The sequence below is a fragment of the Scyliorhinus torazame genome, chromosome 6 (assembly GCF_047496885.1).
Source record: "Scyliorhinus torazame isolate Kashiwa2021f chromosome 6, sScyTor2.1, whole genome shotgun sequence".
Lineage (NCBI taxonomy): Eukaryota > Metazoa > Chordata > Chondrichthyes > Carcharhiniformes > Scyliorhinidae > Scyliorhinus > Scyliorhinus torazame.
This window is the reverse complement of record NC_092712.1, coordinates 46,443,816-46,469,380: the sequence shown is the minus strand read 5'-3', so window position 1 is coordinate 46,469,380 and position 25,565 is coordinate 46,443,816. Positions and strand designations below refer to the sequence as shown.

Genomic DNA, 25,565 nt, shown 5'->3' with positions numbered 1-25,565 from the left:
TAAAACTAAGAACATATGTTTTTTATTTGAGGGTTTGGCTCAGGAACATCCAGAAATCCAGATAATTTACTTCACCAATACCTGCATTTATTCAAATCTCTTTTAAAAAGCTGAGGTGAATAATTAATTATACGGACTCTGGAAATCTTCCTCTTTTACCATTACTGTGGTATCCGACTCATTGTGCGCAATGCAATTGGATACTCACTTGCAGTATAAGTACATCTGAACACACTGGATGGAATCCTCCTCGGAGCACAGAGTGCTGGCTACGATGTAAAAACCAGTGTGCAGCTCTAGCTGCACAGCCAAGGTTTCTCTCCAAGATCTAGTGCACTCTGTGCAAAAATAATCTGGGGGCGTGATTTTTGCTGTCAATCTAGCGGAGTGGGGCACTGCCCGGCATGTCTCTTCCACCCCCCCCCCCCCTCCCGATGGCTGTAATTTCCTTTGCGCCCCCAGCGGGTTCCCCTTGTTGTTGCTAACTTTAGCCTTAGTTTAATTGCTCTGTTCTATCACCTTTGCTCTTGAGTCGCCAGGTATCTTTCTGATACCGCCACGTGGTTCAAGTCAGAGTAATGATCAATAATCCAATACACCGCTTAGTAAGAATTAAATCCAAGCACATTTATTATATACAGTAATCAATACTCATGCATACATTCTACGTCTAAGCTACTTCCTACAACTAACAGGCCAATACTTAACTTGGAAATGGCCCAGCATGTCAGGGAAACGAATGGTCTTTCGTTCGGGTTCTGAGCCTGCGGGATTCGAAGCTGGTACAGATTGATAGCTAGGAGCGCCTATCTCGTTGCGAGCGTTGAAGTAAGACTTACGGGATGTTTCACGATGGCTAGACCGGTCACTGTCAAGGGTTGGTCTGCGTTGCTGAGTGACCCGGTCAGAAGAAGAAGCAGAAGGGTGCAGGAGGCTGCTAAAGGTGTGCAGAGGGGTAGCAGCAGAAGGGTCGATTTGAACTTGGACTCTATTCTTATAGTCCCCAGGGGCTTCCTGCCTTTCGGGGTGGACCCTGTACCTGGTTCCAAGTGATTGGACTTTGTCCCAATCACTTGGTTCGATATTCTCCAATGCTGGAGCGATTCCTTGATCGATGGGCGGTCTTGAGGTGATCGTCCACCTCCCTTTGTATAGGCTTCTGTTGGCGCCGATGAGTCTGGGTTGGCTTTGTGTCTAAAATGTTGCACGTTGTTCCCGGGGATTGCTCATTAGTATGCAGATGGCTGGTGTTTTGTTGTGCTGATGGTTACTGGTATCGATCTTGTCTGGCCTTCCCAGAGGTGAATACACAGTCTACCTGTAGCTGCTTGTTTTAGTCCTGTTGGCTGATTTTCCCATCAGCCTTTGCCGTTCGCCATTTTAAATCGGGGTTAGCCATTCTAAAGCGGGAGTTAGCCATTTTAACTGGCTACACCCTCGACCGATTGCTGTTTTTGTATAGCTGTTGTAAGCCTTGCCAGCATGACGTCAATGTCACCGAGCTATGAATATTCCGTGAGGGTGGGGTATCCTGGGCGGGATTCTCTCCGGGACAGGGCCGGAGAATCCCCGCGATCGGAGTGAATTGCGCCACACCGCTCCGCCGCCGGGATGCGGTTCCCCGCAGAGCGGAGAATCGCCGCCATTGGCGCCGGCGTGGGCCGCTGTACGGGGCTCTTCCACTGATTCTTGGTCTGGGATGGGCCGAGCGGCCGTCGTAAAAAAAAAACGATTCCCGCTGGCGCCCATCACACCTCTCAGCCGGCGGGACCTTGGCATGGAAGGGTCCGGTGCGGATTTTGAGGGGGGGTCCGACCCCGGGGGGTGCCTCCGATGTGGCCTGTCCAGTGATCGGGTCCCATCGATCGGCGGGCTGGCCTCTCTGGCTGGGGGCCACCTTTCTTCCGCGCCGGCCCCTGTAGCCCCCCACCATGTTGCGTCGGGGCCGACGCGGAGAAGGGAGCCACTGCGTATGCGCGCGTTGGTGCCGGTTCCACTGCGGATGTGCGGACCCCGCGGCACCCAGTTCATGCCAGCATCAGCAGCTGAGCGCTGTGGATCGCTCCAGTCCCGTGCTGGCTCCCTGTAGGCCATGTTGACGCCGTCGAGAAAGGCGACGGCGTTTCCAACAGCGTCAACACTTAGCCTCAGGATCACAGAATCCCGCCCCATATGGCTGGGTAACCCTTTAATGACATCTAAATTTATTAAAACATATTGAAATGAGGTTTCCTCGGTATCTGGGTAGGAACCTTGTTACATTGCTGGCGAGGGCAGGGGAAATGGGGAACCGGAATCTCGCCAGTGAGAATCCCGTTACCCGACTCTCGCTAGATTTTGGGCCCGCTGACAGAGGCTCAAAATTCCACCCACTGTCTCTGTGGTTCCTGTGTCATGTGATTATTGTCTTGTTAGGGAATAGAACAGGATATAGATAGGCTGCAAAATTGAGCAAAGAAATGGAAGATGGAATTTAACCCGGACAAATGCGAGGTGATGCATTTTGGTCGATCCAATTCAGGTGGGAGCTATAAAATAAATGGCAGAATATTCAGGAACATAGAGACAAAGAGATATCTGGGCGTGCAGGTCCACAGATCCTTCAACATGGCAGCACAGGTGGAAATGGTGGTAAAGAAAGCAGATGGCATGCTTGCCTTCATGGGACGGGGTATTGTGTATAAAAACTCGAAAATTATGTTACAGGTATATAGAACATTGCTTAGGCCACATTTGGAATACTGTTTCCAATTCTGGTCACCACACTACCAGATGGACGTGGAGGCTTTGGAGAGAGTATAGAAAAGGTTCACCAGGATATTGACTGGTATGGAGGGTATTATCTATGAGGAGAGATTGAATAAACTGGGATTGTTCTCCATAGAGAGACGGAAGCTGAGGGGCGTCCTGATAGAAGTTTATAAAATTATTAGGGGTATAGATGGGGTGAACAGTTGGAGGTTTTTTCCCAGGGCGGAAATGACAATTACAAGGGGGCATAAATTCAAAGTGAGGGGGGAAAGGTTCAGTGGAGATGTGCAGGGGAAATTTTTTACACAGAGGGTGGTGGTGGCCTGGAATGCAGAAGACTTATCTGGATAGGCATATGAATAGGCGGGGTATAGAAGAATACAGGCGGTTGGTCTAGATAGGACACATGATAGGCGCAGGCGTGGAGGGCCGAAGGGCCTGTTCCTGTGCTGTATTCTTTGTTTGTTGGACACAGTTATCACAGTTGAAGGCAAAAGCAAACTGTTTTCATTTGTTGTCAGTAATCACTTTTATGCATGGTTTGCTTGTTAGTACTCAGGATCTTTTATTGAGCATTTGTATTGAACATCAGAATTTTTATTGAGAATTTTACTGAACATCAATTATTAGCATTTAGAAATATCAGAGTTTCAAGCATATCTGTAGAGATGATCTAATTTATTGGAATTTTTTTCCTTGGTGATGTCAATCTTGAAGCCAAATGGTTGTGGCTGTGTGTGGACACGTACCATTCCAAAGTTGATTATGAATGACCTGTAATTCTTGCAAGTTATGAATTATAATTTTATTTAAAATTCCTCACCTGATATTTATTTTATTTCAGCATTGTGCATACTGTAAGCACCTTGGAGCCACCATCAAATGCTCAGAAGTGAAATGCAATCAGCTGTACCATTATCCATGTGCAGCTGGAGCTGGTACATTTCAGGATTTCAAGACTCTCGCTCTCCTCTGTCCAGAACACATTGATCAGGCTCCGGAACGATGTGAGTACAAGCACATTCCAATTCCTTTTTTTTAAAAAATAATATTTTATTGAAAATTTTTGGTCAACCAACACAGTACATTGTGCATCCTTTACACAACATTGTAACAATACAGATAATAATGACCTTTTTAAATTTAAACAAAAACAACAACAAATAAATAAATATAAATTACAAAAAATAAAAACTAGCCCTAATTGGCAACTGCCTTGTCTCAGGCCACACCCCCCCCCCCCCCCCCCCCCCCCCCCAAAGTCCTGGGCTGCTGCTGCTGCCTTCTTTGTTCTCCCCTATCTATCTTTCCGCAAGATATTCGACGAACGGTTGCCACCGCCGAGTAAACCCTTGAGCCGACCCCCTTAGGACGAACTTAATCCGCTCTAACTTTATGAATCCCGCCATATCATTTATCCAAGTCTCCACCCCCGGGGGCTTGGCTTCTTTCCACATTAGCAATATTCTGCGCCGGGCTACTAGGGACGCAAAGGCCAAAACATCGGCCTCTTTCGCCTCCTGCACTCCCGGCTCTTGTGCAACCCCAAATATAGCCAACCCCCAGCTTGGTTCGACCCGGACTCCTACTACTTTCGAAAGCACCTTTGTCACCCCCATCCAAAACCCCTGTAGTGCCGGGCATGACCAAAACATATGGGTATGATTCGCTGGGCTTCTCGAGCACCTCGCACACCTATCCTCCACCCCAAAAAATTTACTGAGCCGTGTTCCAGTCATATGTGCCCTGTGTAATACCTTAAACTGAATCAGGCATAGCCTGGCGCACGAGGACGACGAGTTTACCCTGTTTAGGGCATCTGCCCACATCCCCTCCTCAATCTCCTCCCCTAGCTCTTCTTCCCATTTCCCTTTTAGTTCGTCCATCATAGTCTCCCCTTCGTCTCTCATTTCCCTATATATATCCGACACCTTACCGTCCCCCACCCATTTCTTTGAGATGACTCTGTCCTGCACCTCTTGTGTCGGGAGCTGCGGGAATTCCCTCACCTGTTGCCTCGCAAAAGCCCTCAATTGCATGTACCTGAACGCATTCCCTTGGGGCAACCCATATTTCTCGGTCAGCGCTCCCAGACTCGCAAACTTCCCATCCACAAATAGATCTTTCAATTGCGTTATACCTGCTCTTTGCCACATTCCATATCCCCCATCCATTCCCCCCGGGGCAAACCTATGGTTGTTTCTTATCGGGGACCCCCCCAGTGCTCCGGTCTTTCCCCTATGTCGTCTCCACTGTCCCCAAATCTTCAGTGTAGCTACCACCACCGGACTCGTGGTATAGTTCCTTGGTGAGAACGGCAATGGGGCTGTCACCATAGCCTGCAGGCTGGTCCCCCTACAGGACGCCCTCTCTAATTTCTTCCACGCCGCTCCTTCCTCCTCTCCCATCCACTTACTCACCATTGAAATATTAGCGGCCCAATAATACTCACTTAGGCTCGGTAGCGCCAGCCCCCCCCTATCCCTACTACGCTGTAAGAATCCCTTCCTCACTCTCGGAGTCTTCCCGGCCCAAACAAAACCCATGATACTCTTTTCTATCCTTTTGAAAAAAGCCTTCGTGATCACCACCGGGAGACACTGAAACACAAAAAGGAATCTCGGGAGGACCACCATCTTAACCGCCTGCACCCTCCCTGCCATTGACAATGCTACCATATCCCATCTCTTGAAATCTTCCTCCATCTGTTCCACCAACCGCGTCAAATTTAGCCTGTGCAATGTGCCCCAATTCTTAGCTATCTGGATCCCCAGGTAACGAAACTCTCTTGTTACCTTCAACGGTAGGTCTTCTATTTCTCTACTCTGCTCCCCTGGATGCACCACAAACAGCTCACTCTTCCCCATGTTCAATTTATACCCTGAAAAATCCCCAAACTCCCCAAGTATCCGCATTATTTCTGGCATCCCCTCCGCTGGATCCGCCACATATAGTAGCAGATCATCCGCATATAAAGATACCCGGTGTTCTTCTCCTCCCCTAAGTATTCCCCTCCATCCCTTGGAACCTCTCAGCGCTATCGCCAGGGGCTCAATCGCCAGTGCAAACAGTAATGGGGACAGAGGACATCCCTGCCTTGTCCCTCTATGGAGCCGAAAATATGCCGATCCCCGTCCATTCGTGACCACACTCGCCACTGGGGCCCTATACAACAGCTGCACCCATCTAACATACCCCTCTCCGAACCCAAATCTCCTCAACACCTCCCACAGATAATCCCACTCCACTCTATCAAATGCTTTCTCGGCATCCATCGCCACTACTATCTCCGTTTCGCCCTCTGGTGGGGCCATCATCATTACCCCTAACAACCTCCGTATGTTCGTGTTCAGCTGTCTCCCCTTCACAAACCCAGTTTGGTCCTCATGAACCACCCCCGGGACACATTCCTCTATTCTCATTGCCATTACCTTGGCCAAGACCTTGGCATCTACATTGAGGAGGGAGATTGGTCTGTAGGACCCGCATTGTAGCGGATCCTTTTCCTTCTTTAAAAGAAGCGATATCGTTGCTTCTGACATAGTCGGGGGCAGTTGTCCCCTTTCCTTTGCCTCGTTGAAGGTCCTCGTCAGTAGCGGGGCGAGCAAGTCCAAATATTTTCTGTAAAATTCAACTGGGAATCCGTCCGGTCCCGGGGCCTTTCCCGTCTGCATGTTCCTAATTCCTTTCACCACTTCTTCTACCGTGATCTGTGCTCCCAATCCCATCCTTTCCTGCTCTTCCACCTTGGGAATTTCCAGCCGATCCAAAAACTCCATCATTCTCTCCCTCCCATCCGGGGGTTGAGCTTCATACAATTTTTTATAAAATGTCTTAAACACTTCATTCACTCTCTCCGCTCCCCGTTCCGTCTCTCCATCTTCGTCTCTCACTCCCCCTATTTCCCTCGCTGCTCCCCTTTTCCTCAATTGGTGTGCCAGCAATCTGCTCGCCTTCTCTCCATATTCATACTGTACACCCTGCGCCTTCCTCCATTGTGCCTCTGCAGTGCCTGTGGTCAGCAAGTCAAATTCCACATGCAGCCTTTGCCTTTCCCTATACAGTCCCTCCTCCGGTGCTTCCGCATACTGTCTGTCCACCCTCAAAAGTTCTTGCAACAACCGCTCCCGTTCCTTACTCTCCTGCTTCCCTTTATGTGTCCTTATTGATATCAGCTCCCCCCTAACCACCGCCTTCAACGCCTCCCAGACCACTCCCACCTGAACCTCCCCATTGTCATTGAGTTCCAAGTACTTTTCAATGCATCCCCTCACCCTTAAGCACACCCCCTCATCCGCCATTAGTCCCATGTCCATTCTCCAGGGTGGACGCCCTCTTGTTTCCTCCCCTATCTCCAAGTCTACCCAGTGTGGGGCATGATCCGAAATGGCTATAGCCGTATATTCCGTTCCCCTCACCCTCGGGATCAATGCCCTACCCAACACAAAAAAGTCTATGCGTGAATAGACTTTATGGACATAGGAGAAAAACGAGAACTCCTTACTCCTAGGTCTACTGAATCTCCACGGGTCCACCCCTCCCATCTGCTCCATAAAATCCTTAAGCACCTTGGCTGCTGCCGGCCTCCTACCAGTCCTGGACTTCGACCTATCCAGCCTTGGTTCCAACACCGTGTTAAAGTCTCCCCCCATTATCAGCTTTCCGGTCTCTAGGTCTGGGATGCGTCCTAGCATTTGCCTCATAAAATTGGCATCGTCCCAATTCGGGGCATACACGTTTACCAACACCACCATCTCTCCCTGTAATTTGCCACTCACCATCACGTATCTGCCCCCGTTATCCGCCACTATAGTCTTTGCCTCGAACATTACCCGCTTCCCCACTAATATAGCCACCCCCCTGTTTTTCGCATCCAGCCCCGAATGGAACACCTGCCCTACCCATCCTTTGCGCAACCTAACCTGATCTATCAGTTTCAGGTGCGTTTCCTGTAACATGACCACATCTGCTTTAAGTTTCTTAAGGTGTGCGAGTACTCGTGCCCTCTTTATCGGCCCGTTAAGCCCCCTCACGTTCCACATGATCAGCCGAGTTGGGGGGCTTCCCACCCCCCCCCCCCCCTTGCCGGTTAGCCATCATCTTTTTCCAGCTTCTCGCCCAGTTCCCACGCGGCTGTATTTCTCCCAGACGGTGCCCCCCCGCCCATCCTTTCCCGTACCCACTCCCCCCTTTCCCCAGCAGCAGCAACCCAGTAATTCCCCCCTCCCCCCCCTCCCCCCCCCCCGCTAGACCCCCCGCTAGCGTAATTACTCCCCCCATGTTGCTCCCAGAAGTCAGCAAACTCTGGCTGACCTCGGCTTCCCCCCGTGATCACGGCTCGCCCCGTGCGGCGCCCCCTCCTTCCTGCTTCTCTATTCCCGCCATAATTATCATAGCGCGGGAACCAAGCCTGCGCCTCTCCCTCGGCCCCGCCTCCCATGGCCAACGCCCCATCTCCTCTCCCTCCCCACCTCCCCCCATCACCACCTGTGGGAGAAAGAGAAGTTACCATACCGCAGGATTAATCATACAATCCCTCTTCGCCCCCCCCCCCCCCCCACTCGTCCCGCCACTTTGTCCAAACGTTCATTTTCGTAGTCCAATCATTCCAATTTTTCTTCCACAATAAAAGTCCACGCTTCATCCGCCGTCTCAAAGTAGTGGTGCCTCCCTTGATATGTGACCCACAGTCTTGCCGGTTGCAGCATTCCAAACTTTATCTTTTTTTTGTGAAGTACCGCTTTGGCCCGATTAAAGCTCGCCCTCCTTCTCGCCACCTCCGCACTCCAATCTTGATAGACGCGGATCACCGCGTTCTCCCATTTACTACACCGAGTTTTCTTCGCCCATCTAAGGACCATTTCTCTATCCTTAAAACGGAGAAATCTCACCACTATGGCTCTGGGAGCTTCTCCTGCTCTCGATCCTCGCACCATAACTCGGTATGCTCCCTCCACCTCCAACGGACCCGTCGGGGCCTCCACTCCCATTAACGAGTGCAGCATCGTGCTCACATATGCCCCGACGTCCGCCCCCTCCACACCTTCAGGAAGGCCAAGAATCCTCAAGTTGTTCCTCCTTGCGTTATTTTCCAGTGCCTCCAACCTCTCCACAGATCGTTTCTGGTGTGCCTCCTGTATCTCCGACTTCACCACCAGGCCCTGTATGTCGTTTTCATTTTCTGCTGCTTTCGCCTTCACGACCCAAAGCTCCTGCTCCTGGGTCTTTTGTTCCTCTTTCAGCCCTTCAATCGCCTGTAATATCGGGGCCAACAACTCTTTCTTCATTTCCTTTTTTATCTCCTCCACGCAGCGTTTCAAAAACTCTTGTTGTTCAGGGCCCCATATGAAACTGCCGCCTTCCGACGCCATCTTGGTTTCTGCTTGCCTTCCTTGCCGTTGTTCCAAAGGATCCGCTGCAATCCGGCCACTTTCCTCTCCTTTTTCCATCCGTGTCCAGGGGGAACACCCTTCTGGTTTACCACACGGTGTTTTCAGCCGTTAAAATTGCCGTTGGGGCTCCTATCACGAGCCCAAAAGTCCGTTTCACAGGGAGCTGCCGAAACGTGCGACTCAGCTGGTCATCGCCGCACCCGGAAGTCCCACATTCCAATTCCTGCTCCACATGTGATACTTTCCAATCCCTGGTTTTATGTTCTAGAACCATTGAAATTTGGCATTCAATAAGCACAAATATTAAGACCTAAATCCAACCCAACTCTTAAGTAATATTTGCAATAAAAGTTGACTGCAGGATTGACAGGATGTTTTTAAAAACTAAACTAGAATTTCTTTTAATGATTATGTTGTAAACACGGAGGCAGCGAGGGGTTCGATCGCAATTTCCTTCTCCAGGTCATTTGAAATTGTACAATATTGTATATCAAAACTCAGCCACAACTGACTACACTTCATTTACTATTTTTCTATTTCCGGCTGGTGCAAATGACAGTGCAACTTTCGAGAATCTTGGTGTGATAGTCAAATCTGAACTTCAATTTCTGGTGCCTTCATTTTGTTACTTAATTAACTGGCTACTTTAAGGTTCCCCTACCTTCGCCGAGGAAGTAAATTAATTTCCTTTCAGGATTTTTTGTAACATTGTTGCTGTTCTGTGTTCTACACGCATGCCACGTAGTCTTAGTTGGACAAAGTATTTATTGTTGAACTTTTTTTTCTTTCCAAACATGGTAACTTACATTATTAATATTCTGCAGCTGCCTAACCATACTTCATGTGTGCAGCTAGATAATAGATGTGGCACCTTGTTAACCACTGGTAATATCCCAGAAGGGACTCTCACCCAATCTCAACATCCAGCCTACTTTTCCAAAATGCAGAGGGAACAACAGGAATGGAGATTTTTATTTTCTCTTTCCAGAATCCGCAAATTAGGAAATACTGAAATCAATCACCACATCATCTATTTAAGCGCAGGCCAAATACTAAATCCAGGGTGGTTTATGTTCATTATCACATAATGTGTCTGAAGCTGATGTGTGAACCAACAAAAATGGTTCAACTGAAGTTGAACAATTAGCTGCTTCTTGCTTTCTCTTTTTATGTGTTGAGAAAAGCAAACTTGTCAAATGATGAGTTCTGTAGTTGGCTAGTTTGTCAAAAACTTTCAGATACTAAGACTTGCATACATCCTTGATTTTGATTTGAGCATAACGGATAACCACTGAAATAGATGTGTATATATAAATAGGAACTTAAATGTTGTTTCAGCTCATGTTGACTTCAAATTGTACTCAAATTTTTTTTGTTAATGTTTTGTTCTTCAGCGAAGGAAGAAGCAAATTGTGCTGTTTGTGACAGCCCAGGAGAACTTTTAGACCAACTTTTTTGCACTAGTTGTGGACAGCATTACCACGGAGCATGCCTAGACATAGTTGTGACCCCTTTGAAACGGGCTGGTTGGCAGTGCCCAGAATGCAAAATCTGCCAGACCTGCAGGTAAATTCCATGTTAAATGTTTCCCTTTTAATGTGGCTGAAAGTTTTAAAGATTTAAGATAGCAGCGTTTCGACCAAGATTTGTGTAACATTAATCTTATCATAAATCATGTAATTGTGTGAATTGAAGTAAAACTTGGGGCAAGGGAAGCAATTTGTTTTACCTGACAAGAGCATTCACAGTTTTGGTGAAAATAGCAACTTCATGGGTTTGCCCATTAGTACTAAATCTCAGAGTTTGTTAAAAATGGCAAGATGCCTTTGGCAATTAAGAATGCACCTTGCAGTTTCAGGGGGAAAAAATTAGATTTCTCAGATTTAAAATGTAGCTTATTTATCATCAGTTATTCATTGCCTTATTTAATTTTGTACTATGGAAAATATTGATACTTTTCCTGTTTTGTTTTAAGTGTGTTCTGGTCATCTCACTTTAGGAACAATTTGAGGGGTCTTGAGAGGGTGCGATGGAGATTTACCAGAATGGTTCCAGGAATGAGGAATTTTAGCTACAAGGTCAGGTTCTCCTTGGAGCAAAGGACATCAAGGGGAGATTTGATGGAGGTGGACAAGATTATGACAAGATTAGATAAGGTAGTCAAAGAAAAACAGTTTCCATTAGCTGATAGTACAAGGACCAGGGGACATATATCAGGCTTTGAGCAAGAGATGTAGGGAGAGTGTGAGAAATAACTTTTTATGAAGCGAGTGGTAGTGACCTGGGACTCGCTGTCTCCGAGGGTGGCAGAAGTGGGGATGACGAATTACTTCAAAAGGAAATTGCATGGATATTTGAGGGAAAGAACTGTAGAGGTGGAGTAGGGGATTGGGGGATTGGATTGCTCAACAGGGAGTCAGCAGGGACCACTTGATGGCCTGAATGACATCCTTCTGTGACATTGTGATTCTATATAGTTTCAATAAATTACCAAGTAAACCAAAGTTTATTTATATTGTGCAACCAGTTCAGCAAATGATTCTGCAATATTGCATGTGGAACCTCGTTCTGTGAGTCTACTCCTTAATTGCAGTGCACGTTCTTCTATTGCGAATCTACGGCACGAGTAGGTTTTAGGTAATACTTCCCTTTTTATTTATTTTTTCTTCCGTTCCTCCCCTAAAGGCTGACTAGGCTTGTCCAGGCTAGCAAGCAGAAAACCACAATGAAGGCCTCTGTAGGATGGGCTCAGTCCATCAATAGCTAGTAAAGATTTTACCACTACATCCAGTGGCAATAAAATATTACCTTGTTTGGAAGTGTCTGATTCTTGTTTATATTTTAGTCTGTCAGTTGGGGCTGTTGTCAGTGGCAGTTCTGTGAAATAACTGTACGACACAAGATTTCATAGAATCCACAGAATGGATTATTTGGGCTTCCTCATGATCTCTGAGGGTTTGAAGACTATGGCTCTTTTTAAGTTTCGAAATCGTGTGGCAAGTTTGCTTTTTCAAGAAGAGTGCCTTTAAATTGATCATTTTTTAAAATCCTTTCAGACATCCTGGTGATGACAGCAAAATGTTGGTTTGTGACATCTGTGACAAAGGCTATCACACATTTTGCCTCCAACCGGCAATGGAGTCAATACCTACAAATGGCTGGAGGTGTAAAGTGAGTGATAATTTTCATCTGCTAGTATCGCATTTGGACAGTTAGCATTGCATCTGACTCAACAAGAATTAATAAATGTTTGTGAAGTTTCAGAAAATAATCAGAATAATCTTAATGTATTTTGATCATAATATGTCATACAGTCTTCTCTTCCCACCATCACACCTGCCTCTGCCCCCTCCCACCCACCTAAATGTTATTTTTACGTTGGGGTCAAAACTATGGGCCTTGACTATCTGTACCGTCCCACTGATCTATCTGGGGGGACTTTTAACACCCCATAGCCTGCAGAAACCAAGTAGTTAAATGGAGTGAGAGAGATGCCTTCTATCATTTTAACTACACCCCTGCACATGCAAGAAGAGCTGCCTGCAGCTAGTGAGGTCCTTATTTGAATATCGACATTGAGTCCCAGTGACATGGTGTCAATCTGATGCCCAGGCTATAAAAAATGGTGTTTCCAGCCAAGTCAAAGCTGCCAGGAAGTCAATCTAGGACCAAAAGAGGCCACAAAAGGTAAATTGTAAAAGCAAAAACATGAATTATTTCTGTTTACTTACAGACTTGGAGGAGCAAGAGTGCTTCTTGGAGCCTCTCCTGCCCCAGGCTTCCTCTGTCAATAGTGGACCCTATGGGACCCCTGCACTCCCTAAAGACTCAGCAGTGCAGAAGCCCATTCCCAGTGACTGCCTACTTCATGCCAACTGGGCCCAATTGTTAAAATCGGCTGTGCTTCCTTCATTCTGCTCTAGGACAAGTTGTTTTCTTGCTACACAATATCCCCGCCTTAAACACTACAGCCACACAATTCCATATGTTTTATGCTGTTCATTTCAGCTGTTAGACTTTCACGTCCCTAAGAGTTCTTCACTCTATTAAGGTCCTGAATCAATGGAAAATTGAATGACTGAATACATTTTAAAATATTCTTCTCCAAGGCACTGGAAAGATTTAGTAAAGAGGCGGGAGAACTGTTGAAAAGTATCTCAAAATTTTGGGCAGTGGTCAATATTTTGACTTCCACATTTTTCCTCTCATCCACCTCAGGTTTTCCAACTAAAACTAAAATCTATAAGATGTAATAATTTTTCAAAAGTAGAGAAAATCTATTTTAATTTGCCCATGAAGTGGTCCACCACCCGATGAAAAACAATTATTCAATCGAGTTTTGCCTGGATTGGATTGGATTGGATTTGTTTATTGTCACGTGTACCGAGGTACAGTGAAAAGTATTTTTCTTCGAGCAGCTCAACAGATCATTAAGTACATGAGAAGAAAAGGGAATAAAAGAAAATACATAATAGGGCAACACAACATATACAGTGTAACTACATAAGCACTAGCATCGGATGAAGCATACAGGGTGTAGTGTTAATGAGGTCAGTCCATAAGAGGGTCATTTAGGAGTCTGGTAACAGTGGGGAAGAAGCTGTTTTTGAGTCTGTTCGTGCGTGTTCTCAGACTTCTGTATCTCCTGCCCGATGGAAGAAGTTGGAAGAGTGAGTAAGCTGGGTGGGAGGGATCTTTGATTATACTGCCCGCTTTCCCCAGGCAGCGGGGGATGTAGATGGAGTCAATGGATGGTGGTCACTGGTCAGGGCTGGGACTTGAATTTCTGGATCCAAAACCTGCGCTGCTTGTTTTGGCTCATATTGGTGCATTTTCATGCTAACCAATCCTGTTCTTCACTCCTTAGGGGTCTGTTGTGAGCTTAAAGCCATTTCTGAACAGTGAATATACTTGTACAATATTTGTCACAGCACACGCGTCAGGGAATTTGCTAGGCAGGACTGAGAGTGGTTAATGATTCTGGACCCACCTTTCTCGAGCACTATATTTCTTCAATTTCTGTTGACTATTTGGTTTTGTTCCTCCCAACACCTTTGCAGTGTTAAGTCAAGACTAGTCACAATTATCATGCACAATAACAACTTGCATTTATGAAGTGTTTTTCAGGGAGTGTCGCATGGTGGCTGTGGGGAAGGGCAGTGGACACAAAGCAGGAAATTGGAGAGAAATTGGGAAAGTGACTGAAGGCATGGTCAAAGAGACCCATTCTGAGACTGGTCAAGAACGGGAAGCACGGTGGCGCAGTGGTTAGCATTGCTGCTTCACGGCGCTGAGGTCCCAGGTTCGATCCCGGCTCTGGGTCACTGTCCGTGTGGAGTTTGCACATTCTCCCCCTGTTTGCGTGGGTGTCGCTCCCACAACCGAAAAGATGTGCAGGGGAGGTGGATTGGCCACGCTAATTTGCCCCTTAATTGGTAAAAATTAATTGGGTACTCTAAATTTATGGGGAAAAAAGATCGGGAAGCAAAGAAATTTAGGAAGAAAATTCTAGGAACACGTACCATGTAAGAATTAGAGGGTACAAGCTGGGATTTGGAGCCATTGGTTTGTGAAGATAAAGACCATAGACATATTACCATGCACGAGAAGTTGAAGCCAATGAAAGTCGGCAAGTATAGCACGGCAAGGTAGACATGGCAAAATGTGGGCTGATAGGGTTTTGCATACGTTGCTGGTAGAGCGAGGGAGTCCAACCAGAAGAATGTTAGAAATTGATTGATTAATTTTTTGTCACATGTACTGAACTACAATGTAAAGTATTTTTCTGCGGCCAAGAGGACATACACAGTAGACAAAAAGAATAATCAACAAAGTACATCGACAAATAAGTAATTGGTTACAGTGCGGAATTAGGGCCAAACAAAGCAAATACATGAGCAAGAGCAGCATAGGGTGTCGTGAATAGTGTCTTATAGGGAACAGATCAGTCCGAGGGAGATCCGTTGAGTCGAGTAGCTGTGGGGAAGAAGCTGTTCCTATGTCTGGATGCGTGGGTCTTCAGACTTCTGTATTATCTGCCTGATGGGAGGGTCTGGAATAGGGCAAAGCCTGGGTGTGAGGGGTCTCTGGCAGTGCTATCTGCCTTCCCGAGGCAGCGGAAGGTGTAGACAGAATCAATGGGAGGGTGGCAAGCTTGTGTGATGTGTTGGGCTTGAGTTCACCACACACTGCAGTTTCTTGCGATCTTGGGCTGAGCAGTTGTCATACCAAGCTGTGATGTAGCTGGATAGGATGCTCTCTATGGTACAGCTGTAGATGTTTATGAGAGTCGATTCAGACATGCTCAATTTCTTTAGCTTCTGGAGAAAGTAGAGACGTTGTTGGGCTTTCTTGACTGTTGCATCAACGCGAGTGGACCAGGACAGGCTGTTGGCGATGGTGACCCCCAGGAACTTAAAGCTATCGACCATCTCCACCTCAGAGCCATTTATGTAGATGGGGGCGTGTGTCGTACTACGCTTCCTGAAGTCGATGATTAGTTCCTTGGTTTTGCTGACATTTAGAGAGGTTGTTTTTGGTACATCATGCAACCAAGTGATCTATCTCCCTTTTGTAGTCTGACTCGTCGTTGTTTGAGATATGACCCACCACAGTCATATCATCCGCAAACTTATAGATCAAATTGGATTTAATATACAAGAGACAATCTTGTCTGCTACTTGAGTTTGTTTATTTGATTGACATCAAAGCTGTGGAAACCCTGCCTCCTGTAATTCTTTTTCTTTCTCCATTCAAACTTCAGCTTTTTAAAAATCCAAACTTGATATTATTAGCTCTTCCCAATTTGTTTCATGTTCTTTTTTAAAATGTAACTTTGGATGATGCCAACACTTGGTTCTTGGTTCACTGTTTATATTATTGTGATTTTACATACTCCAAGTTATGCAGAGTAAAGAATTTCTCCAACTATGTTCCTGCACCCTTTGGGAAAGTGGATAGTACCCATTTTGTTGTATCTAATAGTGATATAAGCTTGGCAACTCAGCATGGGTATTTTTGGTTAACAACTAGGCCCCGAATACTCTGATTAGTGCAATTTATTAGAGTGCCATTGTGCACACATTACTCGCCCTGTTTCTTTCTAACACTAAACACATTTCCAGCTTTAAAACATTTTCCTCCATGTAAGAGTTGCCCAAATGATTAAATGTTTAAAAAGAAAAATAACAGCATAGAAATGGAGAACTTGGTTCATGGAATAACATGAACTTGTATCGTATAGCTTTGATTTTGGATGTCAAACTCTTCAGCGATGCTTACAATATTTTAGGTATACCTTTAGTCTAAAACTGGCCTTCTTTTCATGTCTCCTGCTCATGTCTCTGTCAGTGTTATTTTTTCCTCCAATTTTCAGGTACAGTGCTTCAGTAATAGTTTTTGTAAACACAGGAGCACCTGTCAATCACTGCAGCATCATACCAGGGAGCCTTGTCCCCAGAAGCAATGTGAGTTTGTGCCTGCAGTTCCCCATATAGCCCTCTGATATGTGCCTCCTGTCAGCACAATAGATCTGAAGCATGCTGTACAAGTATAACTTTAACTGGTTAACAATTTGACTTAGGTGCAAGTCTACATCACAGAATTGCTTGTAATTTGATAATTTGGCACGAAACGGCAGTCTGGTTCGGGGGGGTGGGTGTCTGAGCATGACTGATATTTGTTGAGGTGGGGTTGGGGGAGGGCGATGCTATTGTGAGGTTGGATGCAATGGAACCTTTGACTCTAATCTGTCAGCTTTTGATGCTGGCATTGGGTTTCAAAGTTGGAATAAGTTTCTGGTCACTTTTTAGCACCAATTTGCAAGTTGAAATATTAGCCTCGCTCCTATACAAAAAACAAACTTAAATTGCATTTCATTTCTCATTGTATATCAAATCTTCAAATACTATGTACTGCCACTTAACAAAACCTGTACACTGCCTCTTAGCGTAGGAACTGCTGTTCAGTAGATGAATACAACTTGCTAGTAGGCTGAAATTAGATTTTAAAAATTGCCTCTTAAATCCCCGATACAAATCTAAAGGATTGAATGTGATGGACAGACTGAACAGTGATTGCTCATTCCTCATTGGCTTCATTTTCATATTTGTCCAGACTTCATACGACAGCTTCTGGACTTTCTTCCACTAAATGGCCCAAAGTCACACACCAACACCTGATGGAACCTTCCCGAACAATATCCCTGACTGTTTCTCCTACTGGCCTCAGTATAGCCCACTGCAAAGCACTGATTTGCCTGTCCTTGCATCCACCAGTTTTTTCACTAGTATCTTCTTTAATATAATTACAAACTAATTCCAAGAACCTTTAAGTGTTCACAAGACAGCCAATCTTACAATAGTTACATAGAAGTCAATGGCACCAGATGACAAGCTGCTACAGTCTGATTTCTATGCACATGAGAATTCATCAAAACATTTATTTTCCAACAAAATCCTTTGGAAACACACGCAAGTTGGATATTTCCTGAGGTTGCATCAGTCACCTTAAGCAATAGCAGAAATTTCTGGAAATAAAATAACCCATTAGCCAGCATCTGTAAAGAAAAAAAGGTGTATTTTTTTCTGTGTACAGATGCTGACTGCTTTGTGTACCTCTATAATTTACTGTTTTTCTTTTAGATTTTCCAATTTTCTTGTTTTTATTTCATTATTTGTCAGCTTGAATCATTAATTGGCTTACGTTATTTGGTTGTCCTTTTTTTGTACTTGCCTGATATTATGATTTACCTTTCACCTTACTTTCACTTCAGAATTGCAGGGTGTGTGTTGACTGTGGCGCACGGACCAGCACTCATTGGCACCACAATTGTTCACTTTGTGCTAGCTGCTACCAGCAACAAGACCACAGCCTGTCCTGTCCACTCTGTGACAAGACCTGCTATCAAGACTCCCAGAAGGATATGCTGCATTGTCAGATGTGCAAAAGGTAAGAATGTTTCTTTGGCTCAGATGCTGTAACCACAGCATCATTGAAGGTTGCCGTTAGCATATGTAATTTGTTTTTCATTATTTTTTGCATTCTGTCCTTTTCCTTTGCATTTTCACCATCCATTTATTACTTGCTGCCTTATGTATTGCCTACTCAGCTGACCTTGTCAATCTGTACATAATCGAGTGCAGCAATGTTGAGTAGCTGGAGCACTTAAAAATGGATTAGTTTGCAAACCCTACCTGCATGTCGATAATTTAAAATTGGAGGTGTTTATATTTAGAGTACTTCACCATTGATAATCTGTTGAATTGAAATGGTGTTATGATAGCATAAAGAAAGAAAGATGAGCATTTATGTAGCCCCTTTCATTGGGCGTTCCAAAGCACTTTCCAGCCATTTGAAGTATTTTTTGAAGTGTAGTCGCTATTGTAATATAGGAATGTAGTAATGTAGCATTAACAATTCTCTATTTGAAGTTGGTGGAGGATGTTCTACAGGGTGTCTGGGTTAGAGTTGCACTGACAACCTCTTATCCTGTCAGATGTATATTTGATTATTTTCTAACTTCAAATTTTATGAATCTATCATAGTAGCCTTAACTAAATGTGTAAGTCGACTGTTAATGGATTGTTGTTTGGGAAAGTTATGTGGTGTTATGCTACGTATTCAAGGAGCTGGAATATAAATACCCTGTTCTTGGAGAAATCTGTTCCATTGTTTTTCTGCTACTCGTAAAATCATAGAATGGTGCAGTACATAAGGGCGTTCGGCCTGAGGTGTCTGTGTTGGCACTCTGAAAGAGCAGTTCACCTGGTGGCCCGCTCCTGCCTTCTCGTGCATGCTTTGCACATTCTTCCTTTTCAGATAATCTAATTCCTCCTCAAATGTCTCGATTGAACCTACCTTCCACCACACTTTCAGGTAATGCATTTCAGATCCTAGCTACTCGCTGTGTGGAAAAAAGAAATCTGTGCCCTCTGGTTCTTGATCCTTTCACCATTGGGAACAGTTTCTCCCCATCTCCTCTCTCCAGTCCCTTCATGATTTTGAATGCCCTTGTCAAATCTCCTCTCAACCTTCTCTACTCCAAATAAAACCCTCCCAGCTTCTCTAATCTTTGTATCATTCATCATTTGTTTATCTATTCTCGCGAATCAGTCCTGCACTCTGCCCCTATTGATAAAGCCTAGGATGCTTTTATTAACTGTGCTCTCAGACTATCATGCCAATTTCAGTGATTTATGCACAAATGCACCCAGGTCCCTCTGTTCCTACACCCACTTTACAACTGTCCCCTTTATTTTGTATAACTTCTGTGTTTTTCCTACCAAAATGAATCACTTCACACTCATTCCTGCTTGTTTATTACTTTGTATCAGTGCGGTTCTCAGTTTAAAACCCAAGTTGCAAGGTCAAACAGCATTTATTCTTCTAGCCAAATGCAGGCAAGTTGCTGTCGATTCAGTGAGCTAATTGCAGTATTGATGGTTTCTGTATGACCTCTGGGAAACACTCCATCACCTGATAGTGTGACATCAGGTGGTACTCGGCACTCTAGTACATAGGGCAAGAGCTTGTTTTGCCGGGGCTGAAGAAAAGTATCAGGTGAAATCCTAAAATTTGATGATGATCTCCATTTCTGAGTTGCCGGATCTGTTTAAACTTTACAAATTTCCTTTTTTTCACTTGCCTGCACGTCAGGGCTTTCTTTGCTACTATCCTTTTAGCCTATTAAGTGCCTTCACCATCCAAGAATTTGAGCAGGATTCATACAAGTAGCCATTTCTGTAATGTGAATGCCTCGGTTCAACTATGAAAGGATAAAAGCTGCAACACAGCCAAACGTTGTGCTTTTATTGCCCTTTTGATTAATATTTAATTTATTTTTGGATAACTCCTTTAATGACCCTTTTAATGCAGCTTCAATCATTGAATTAATAGGATTCAGGCACCTTGAATAATTGGTGATTAGTCATTAACGGATTATGCTTTCACTTGTTGCTGTGAAAGTGCAACATTTAAGAGAATATTTTTGTTATTGAAGCCTATCTTTACCATAGTATAGTTCACACAGACATCAGGAAATGGCAGGTATGAATTTGGAGTTTTATCCCATTTGAATGGATTGACTCTTCCATTTGGCAACAGGTATTTCACTCGAGCGTTAAACAACTTTGAATAGAAGTAGGTACATGCAAGTTAATTTAAAAATGTGTTTTTATATGTAAACAATATGCTAGTCTCTTCCCAGCCTCCCTTAGAGGGTTGTTTTCCTAAGAGAAAAATAAACTTTGTTTAAATTATCAATCCCCCCCCACCCCCTCACCCCACCTTTATTTAATTGTTTTTGACCATCTTTACACGAGCATTGATTACCTAATGTGGAGAGTCAGTTGAGTATGCCACCTTGGAGACAGATTTAGTTGATAGAACAAAGAATAATACAGCTCAGGAACAGACCCTCGGCCCTCCAAGCCTGTACCGGTCATGATACCAACCTTTGCCAAAACCCTCAGCACTTCCTTGTGCCGTATCCCTCTATACCCAACCTATCCATGTGTTTGCCAAGATGCATTTTGAACGCCATTAATGTATCTGCTTCCACAACCTCCCCTGGCAACACGTTCCAGCCACTCACCACCCTCTACGTAAAAAATCTGCTTCGCACATCTCCTCTAAACTTTGCCCCCTGGACCGTAAACCTATGCCCCCTGGCGACTGACAGGGGAGAGTGCCTGCCCATCCATTCTATCCATGCCCCATATAATCTTGTAGACCTCTATCAGGTTACCCCTCAGCCTCCTTCTTTCTAATGAAAACAATCCGAGTCTATTCACATAGCTAACACCCTCCAGACCAGGCAACATTCTGGTAAACCTCCTCTGCACCCTCTCCAAAGCCTCCACATCCTTCTGATAGTGTGGCGACCAGAATTGTGTGCAATATTCCAAGTGCGACAGTACCAAGGTTCTGTACAACTGTAGCATGACTTGCCAGGTTTTATACTTGATGCCCCGCCCAATAAAGGCAAGCATTCCATATGCTTTCTTGACTACCTTGTCCACTTGTGTTGCCACCTTCAAAGATCTGTGGACATGCACTCCCACATCTCTCTGACTTTCTATATTCCTAATAGTTTTGCCATTTACGGTATATTTCCCCTCTATGTTAGACCTACCAAAATGCATTACCTTACATTTGTCCGGGTTAAACTCCATTTGCCATTTCTCTGCCCAAGTCACCAACCTATCTATGTCCTGCGGTATCTTCTGACAATCCTCAACACCATCTGCCACTCCACCAACTTTGGTGTCACCCGCGAACTTACTAATCAGACCGGCTACATTTTCCTCGAAATCGTTTATGTACACTACAAACAACAGAGGCCCAAGCACAGATCCCTGAGGAACACCACTAGTCACAACCTTCCATTCAGAAAAACACCCTTCTACTGCTACCCTTTGCCTTCTGTGACCGAGTCAGTTCTGTATCCATCATACCACCTCACCGCTGATCTCATCTGACTTCACCTTTTGTACCAGTCTGCCCTGAGGCACCTTGTCAAAGGCTTTACTGAAGTCCATGTAAACAACATCCACCGCACTCCCCTCATCAATCATCTTTGTCACCTCCTTAAAGAACTCGATCAAGTTTGTGAGGCACTAATCGCTTATGAGTCCATTTGTTTCCAAATGAGTATAAATCCTGTCCCTGAGAATTCTCTCCAATAATTTACCTACTACCGACGTGAGGCTCACCGGCCGATAGTTTCTAGGATTATCCCTGCTACCTTTCTTAAACAGCGGTACCACATTAGCTGTTCTCCATTCCTCTGGGATCTCACCTGTCGCCAATGTGGATACAATGATGTCAGTCAAGGCCCCAACAATTTCCTCCCTTGCTTCCCTCAGTATTCTGGGGTAAATCCCATCTGGCCCAGGAGACTCATCTACATTAATGTTTTTAAAAACACCCAATATCACCTTTTTGATGTCAACATGGCCCAGACTATCCACACACCTTACCCAAGAATCATCTTCCACAAAGTTCTTTTCTTTGGTGAACACTGCTGCAAAGTACTCATTTAGTACCTCGCCCATTTCCTCGTGCTCAACACATAGATTACCCCCACTGTCCTTAAGTGGCCCAGTCCTTTCCATGGCCACCCTCTTGCTTTTTACATATGAATAAAAAGCTTTTGGATTCACCTTAATCCTACTTGCCAAGGACTTTTCATGACCCCTCCTAGCCCTCCTAATTTCCCGCTTCAGTACCTTCCTGCTTTCTTTATACGTAAGGGTTTTGACTGTCCCCACCCTTCTAGACGGTACAAAAGTCCCCTTTTTCTTTTTGATGAAGTTCACAATATCCCTCGTTATCCAAGGCTCCCTAAACTTCCTATACTTATCCTTCGTTCTCTCAGGAAAGTGACTTTCCTGAATTCTAATCAACTGTCGCTTGAAAGACTCCCACATGTCCGATGTTGATTTACTATTCAATAGCCGCACCCAATCCAAATTCTTCAATTCCTGTCTAACATTATTGTAATTTGCCTTTCTCCAGTTTAGCATCTTTTTAAAAAAATATATATATATATTTTATTCAAATTTTTTTTCGGCCAAACAAAACAGTACAAAATGTTTTCCCTTTTTACAACAATAAAACAATATAAATAATAGTGACCGTTTTTTAACAACTAAATAAATAATATATAAACTAAATGGCAACTGCCATAACAAAATATTAACTCTCCCAAATAATAAAGTCAAACAAGCCAATATACATATCCAAGTAAAAATATCTATACAAAAACACCCCTGAGGACCCACCCGAGCCCCCCCCGGGTTGCTGCTGCTACTTTCCCAGTTCCTTTATCGTTCTGCGAGATAGTCAATTAACGGTTGCCACCGCCTGGTGAACCCTTGAGCCGAACCTCTTAGTGCGAACTTTATCCGTTCCAGTTTTATAAACCCTGCCATGTCGTTTATCCAGGCCTCCACGCCCGGGGGTTTAGCTTCATTCCACATTAACAATATCCTCCGCCGGGCTACTAGGGACGCAAAGGCCAAAACATCAGCCTCTCTCGCCTCCTGCACTCCCGGCTCTTCTGCAACCCCGAATATGGCCAACCCCCAGCTTGGCTCGACCCGGACCCCCACCACCTTCGAAAGCACATTTGGCACCCCCACCCAGAACCCATGCAGTGCCGAGCATGACCAAAACATGTGGGTGTGGTTCGCTGGGCTTCTCGCGCATCTCCCGCACCTATCCTCTACCCCGAAAAATTTACTGAGCCTTGCTCCGTTCATATGCGCTCTGTGCAAGACCTTTATTTGTATCATGCTAAGCCTGGCACACGAGGACGAAGAGTTTACCCTGCGTAGGGCATCTGCCCACACCCCTCTTCGATCTCTTCCCCCAGCTCTTCTTCCCATTTTCCCTTCAGCTCATCCACCATGATCTCCCCCTCGTCTCTCATTTCCCTGTATATATCTGACACCCTACCATCCCCCACCCATGTCCCCAAAATCACACTATCCTGAATCTCCTGCGCCGGGAGCTGCGGAAATTCCCTCACCTGTTGCCTCACAAAAGCCCTCAATTGCATATACCGAAATGCATTCCCCTGGGGCAACCCGTATTTTCCGTCAGCGCTCCCAGACTCGCAAACGTCCCGTCTAGGAACAGATCCCTCGGTTGCACAATCCCTGCTCTCTGCCATGTTCTAAATCCCCCATCTATTCTCCCTGGGACAAACCTATGATTATTCCTTATCGGGGACCGCACCGAGGCACCCGTCATTCCCTTATGCCGTCTCCACTGCCCCCAAATTTTCAGCGTTGCCACCACCACTGGACTTAAGGTGTATTTCTTCGGGGAGAACGGCAACGGCGCCGTCGCCAATGCTTGTAGGCTGGTTCCTTTACAGGACGCCATTTCCAGTCTCTTCCACGCCGCTCCCTCCCCTTCTCCCGTCCACTTACACACCATTGAGGTATTGGCGGCCCAATAATAATCACTTAAGCTCGGCAGTGCCAGTCCCCCCTATCCCTGCTACGCTGAAAAAAAACCCTCCTCACTCTCGGGGTCTTCCCAGCCCACACAAAGCTCATAACACTCTTCTCAATTTTTTTGAAAAAAGCCCTCGTAACCATCACCGGGAGGCACTGGAACACAAAAAGAAATCTCGGGGGGACTACCATTTTGACCGCCTGCACCCTACCCACCAGTGACAGGGACACCATGTCCCATCTCTTAAAATCCTTCTCCATCTGTTCCACCAATCGTGTTAAATTAAGCCTATGTAGGGTTCCCCAGCTCCTGGCTATCTGGATCCCTAAGTACCGGAAATCTCTTATTACCCTCCTCAGCGGTAAATCATCTATTCCCCTGCTCTGCTCCCCCGGATGCACCACGAACAACTCACTCTTCCCCATATTCAATTTGTACCCTGAAAATTCCCCAAACTCCCTGAGTGTCCGCATTATCTCAGGCATCCCCTCCACTGGGTCCGCAACATACAGCAATAGATCATCTGCATACAAAGATACCCGGTGTTCTTCTCCTCCCCTGAGTACTCCCCTCCACTTCCTAGAGCCCCTCAGTGCTATGGCCAGCGGCTCAATTGCCAATGCAAACAGTAACGGGGACAGGGGACACCCCTGTCTTGTCCCTCTATAAAGACGGAAGTAGTTGGACCTCTGCCTGTTCGTGATCACACTTGCCACCAGGGCCCTATATAGCAGCTGTACCCATCCAATAAACCCCTCTCCAAAACCAAATCTCCTCAACACTTCCCATAGGTAGTCCCACTCCACTCTGTCAAATGCTTTCTCGGCATCCATCGCCACCACTATCTCCGCCTCCCCCTCTGGTGGGGGCATCATCATCACCCCTAGCAGCCTCCGTATATTCGTGTTCAGCTGTCTCCCCTTAACGAACCCAGTTTGATCCTCGTGGACCACCCCCGGGACACAATCCTCTATCCTTGTCGCCATCACCTTGGCCAGGAGCTTAACATCCACGTTCAGGAGGGAAATAGGCCTGTAAGACCCGCACTGCAGCGGGTCTTTTTCCTTCTTTAAGAGTAACGATATCGTCGCCTCTGACATAGTCGGGAGCAACTTCCCCCTTTCCCTGGCCTCATTAAAGGTTCTCGTCAAAAGCGGGGCCAGTAGGTCCATGTATTTCCTATAAAATTCCACCGGGAACCCATCCGGTCCCGGGTCCTTCCCCGCCTGCATGCTCCCAATCCCCTTTACCACCTCCTCCACCTCAATCCGTGCTCCCAGTCCCGCCCTCTCCTGCTCCTCCACCTTTGGGAATTCCAGCCGGTCTAGGAAATGCATCATTCCCTCCTTCCCTTCCGGGGGCTGAGCCTTATACAGCCTCTCGTAGAATGCCTTAAACACCCCGTTCACTCTCTCCGCTCCCCGTTCCATCTCACCTTCCTCATCCCTCACCCCA

At 45.7% G+C, this 25,565-nt stretch overlaps 1 protein-coding gene across 7 annotated transcripts in view; it reads left to right on the top strand.

Annotated features, from left to right (window-relative positions):
• kmt2ca (lysine (K)-specific methyltransferase 2Ca) overlaps positions 1–25,565 on the top strand; it is a 684,766-nt gene that overhangs the window by 360,171 nt on the left and 299,030 nt on the right. For all 7 annotated transcript variants that reach the window (XM_072508182.1, XM_072508181.1, XM_072508179.1 and 4 more), the window contains exons 8-11: positions 3,596–3,758; positions 10,538–10,709; positions 12,200–12,314; positions 17,917–18,092. In XM_072508182.1, coding sequence (XP_072364283.1) covers positions 3,596–3,758; positions 10,538–10,709; positions 12,200–12,314; positions 17,917–18,092 — 626 coding nt within the window. The remainder of the gene's footprint in view (positions 1–3,595; positions 3,759–10,537; positions 10,710–12,199; positions 12,315–17,916; positions 18,093–25,565) is intronic.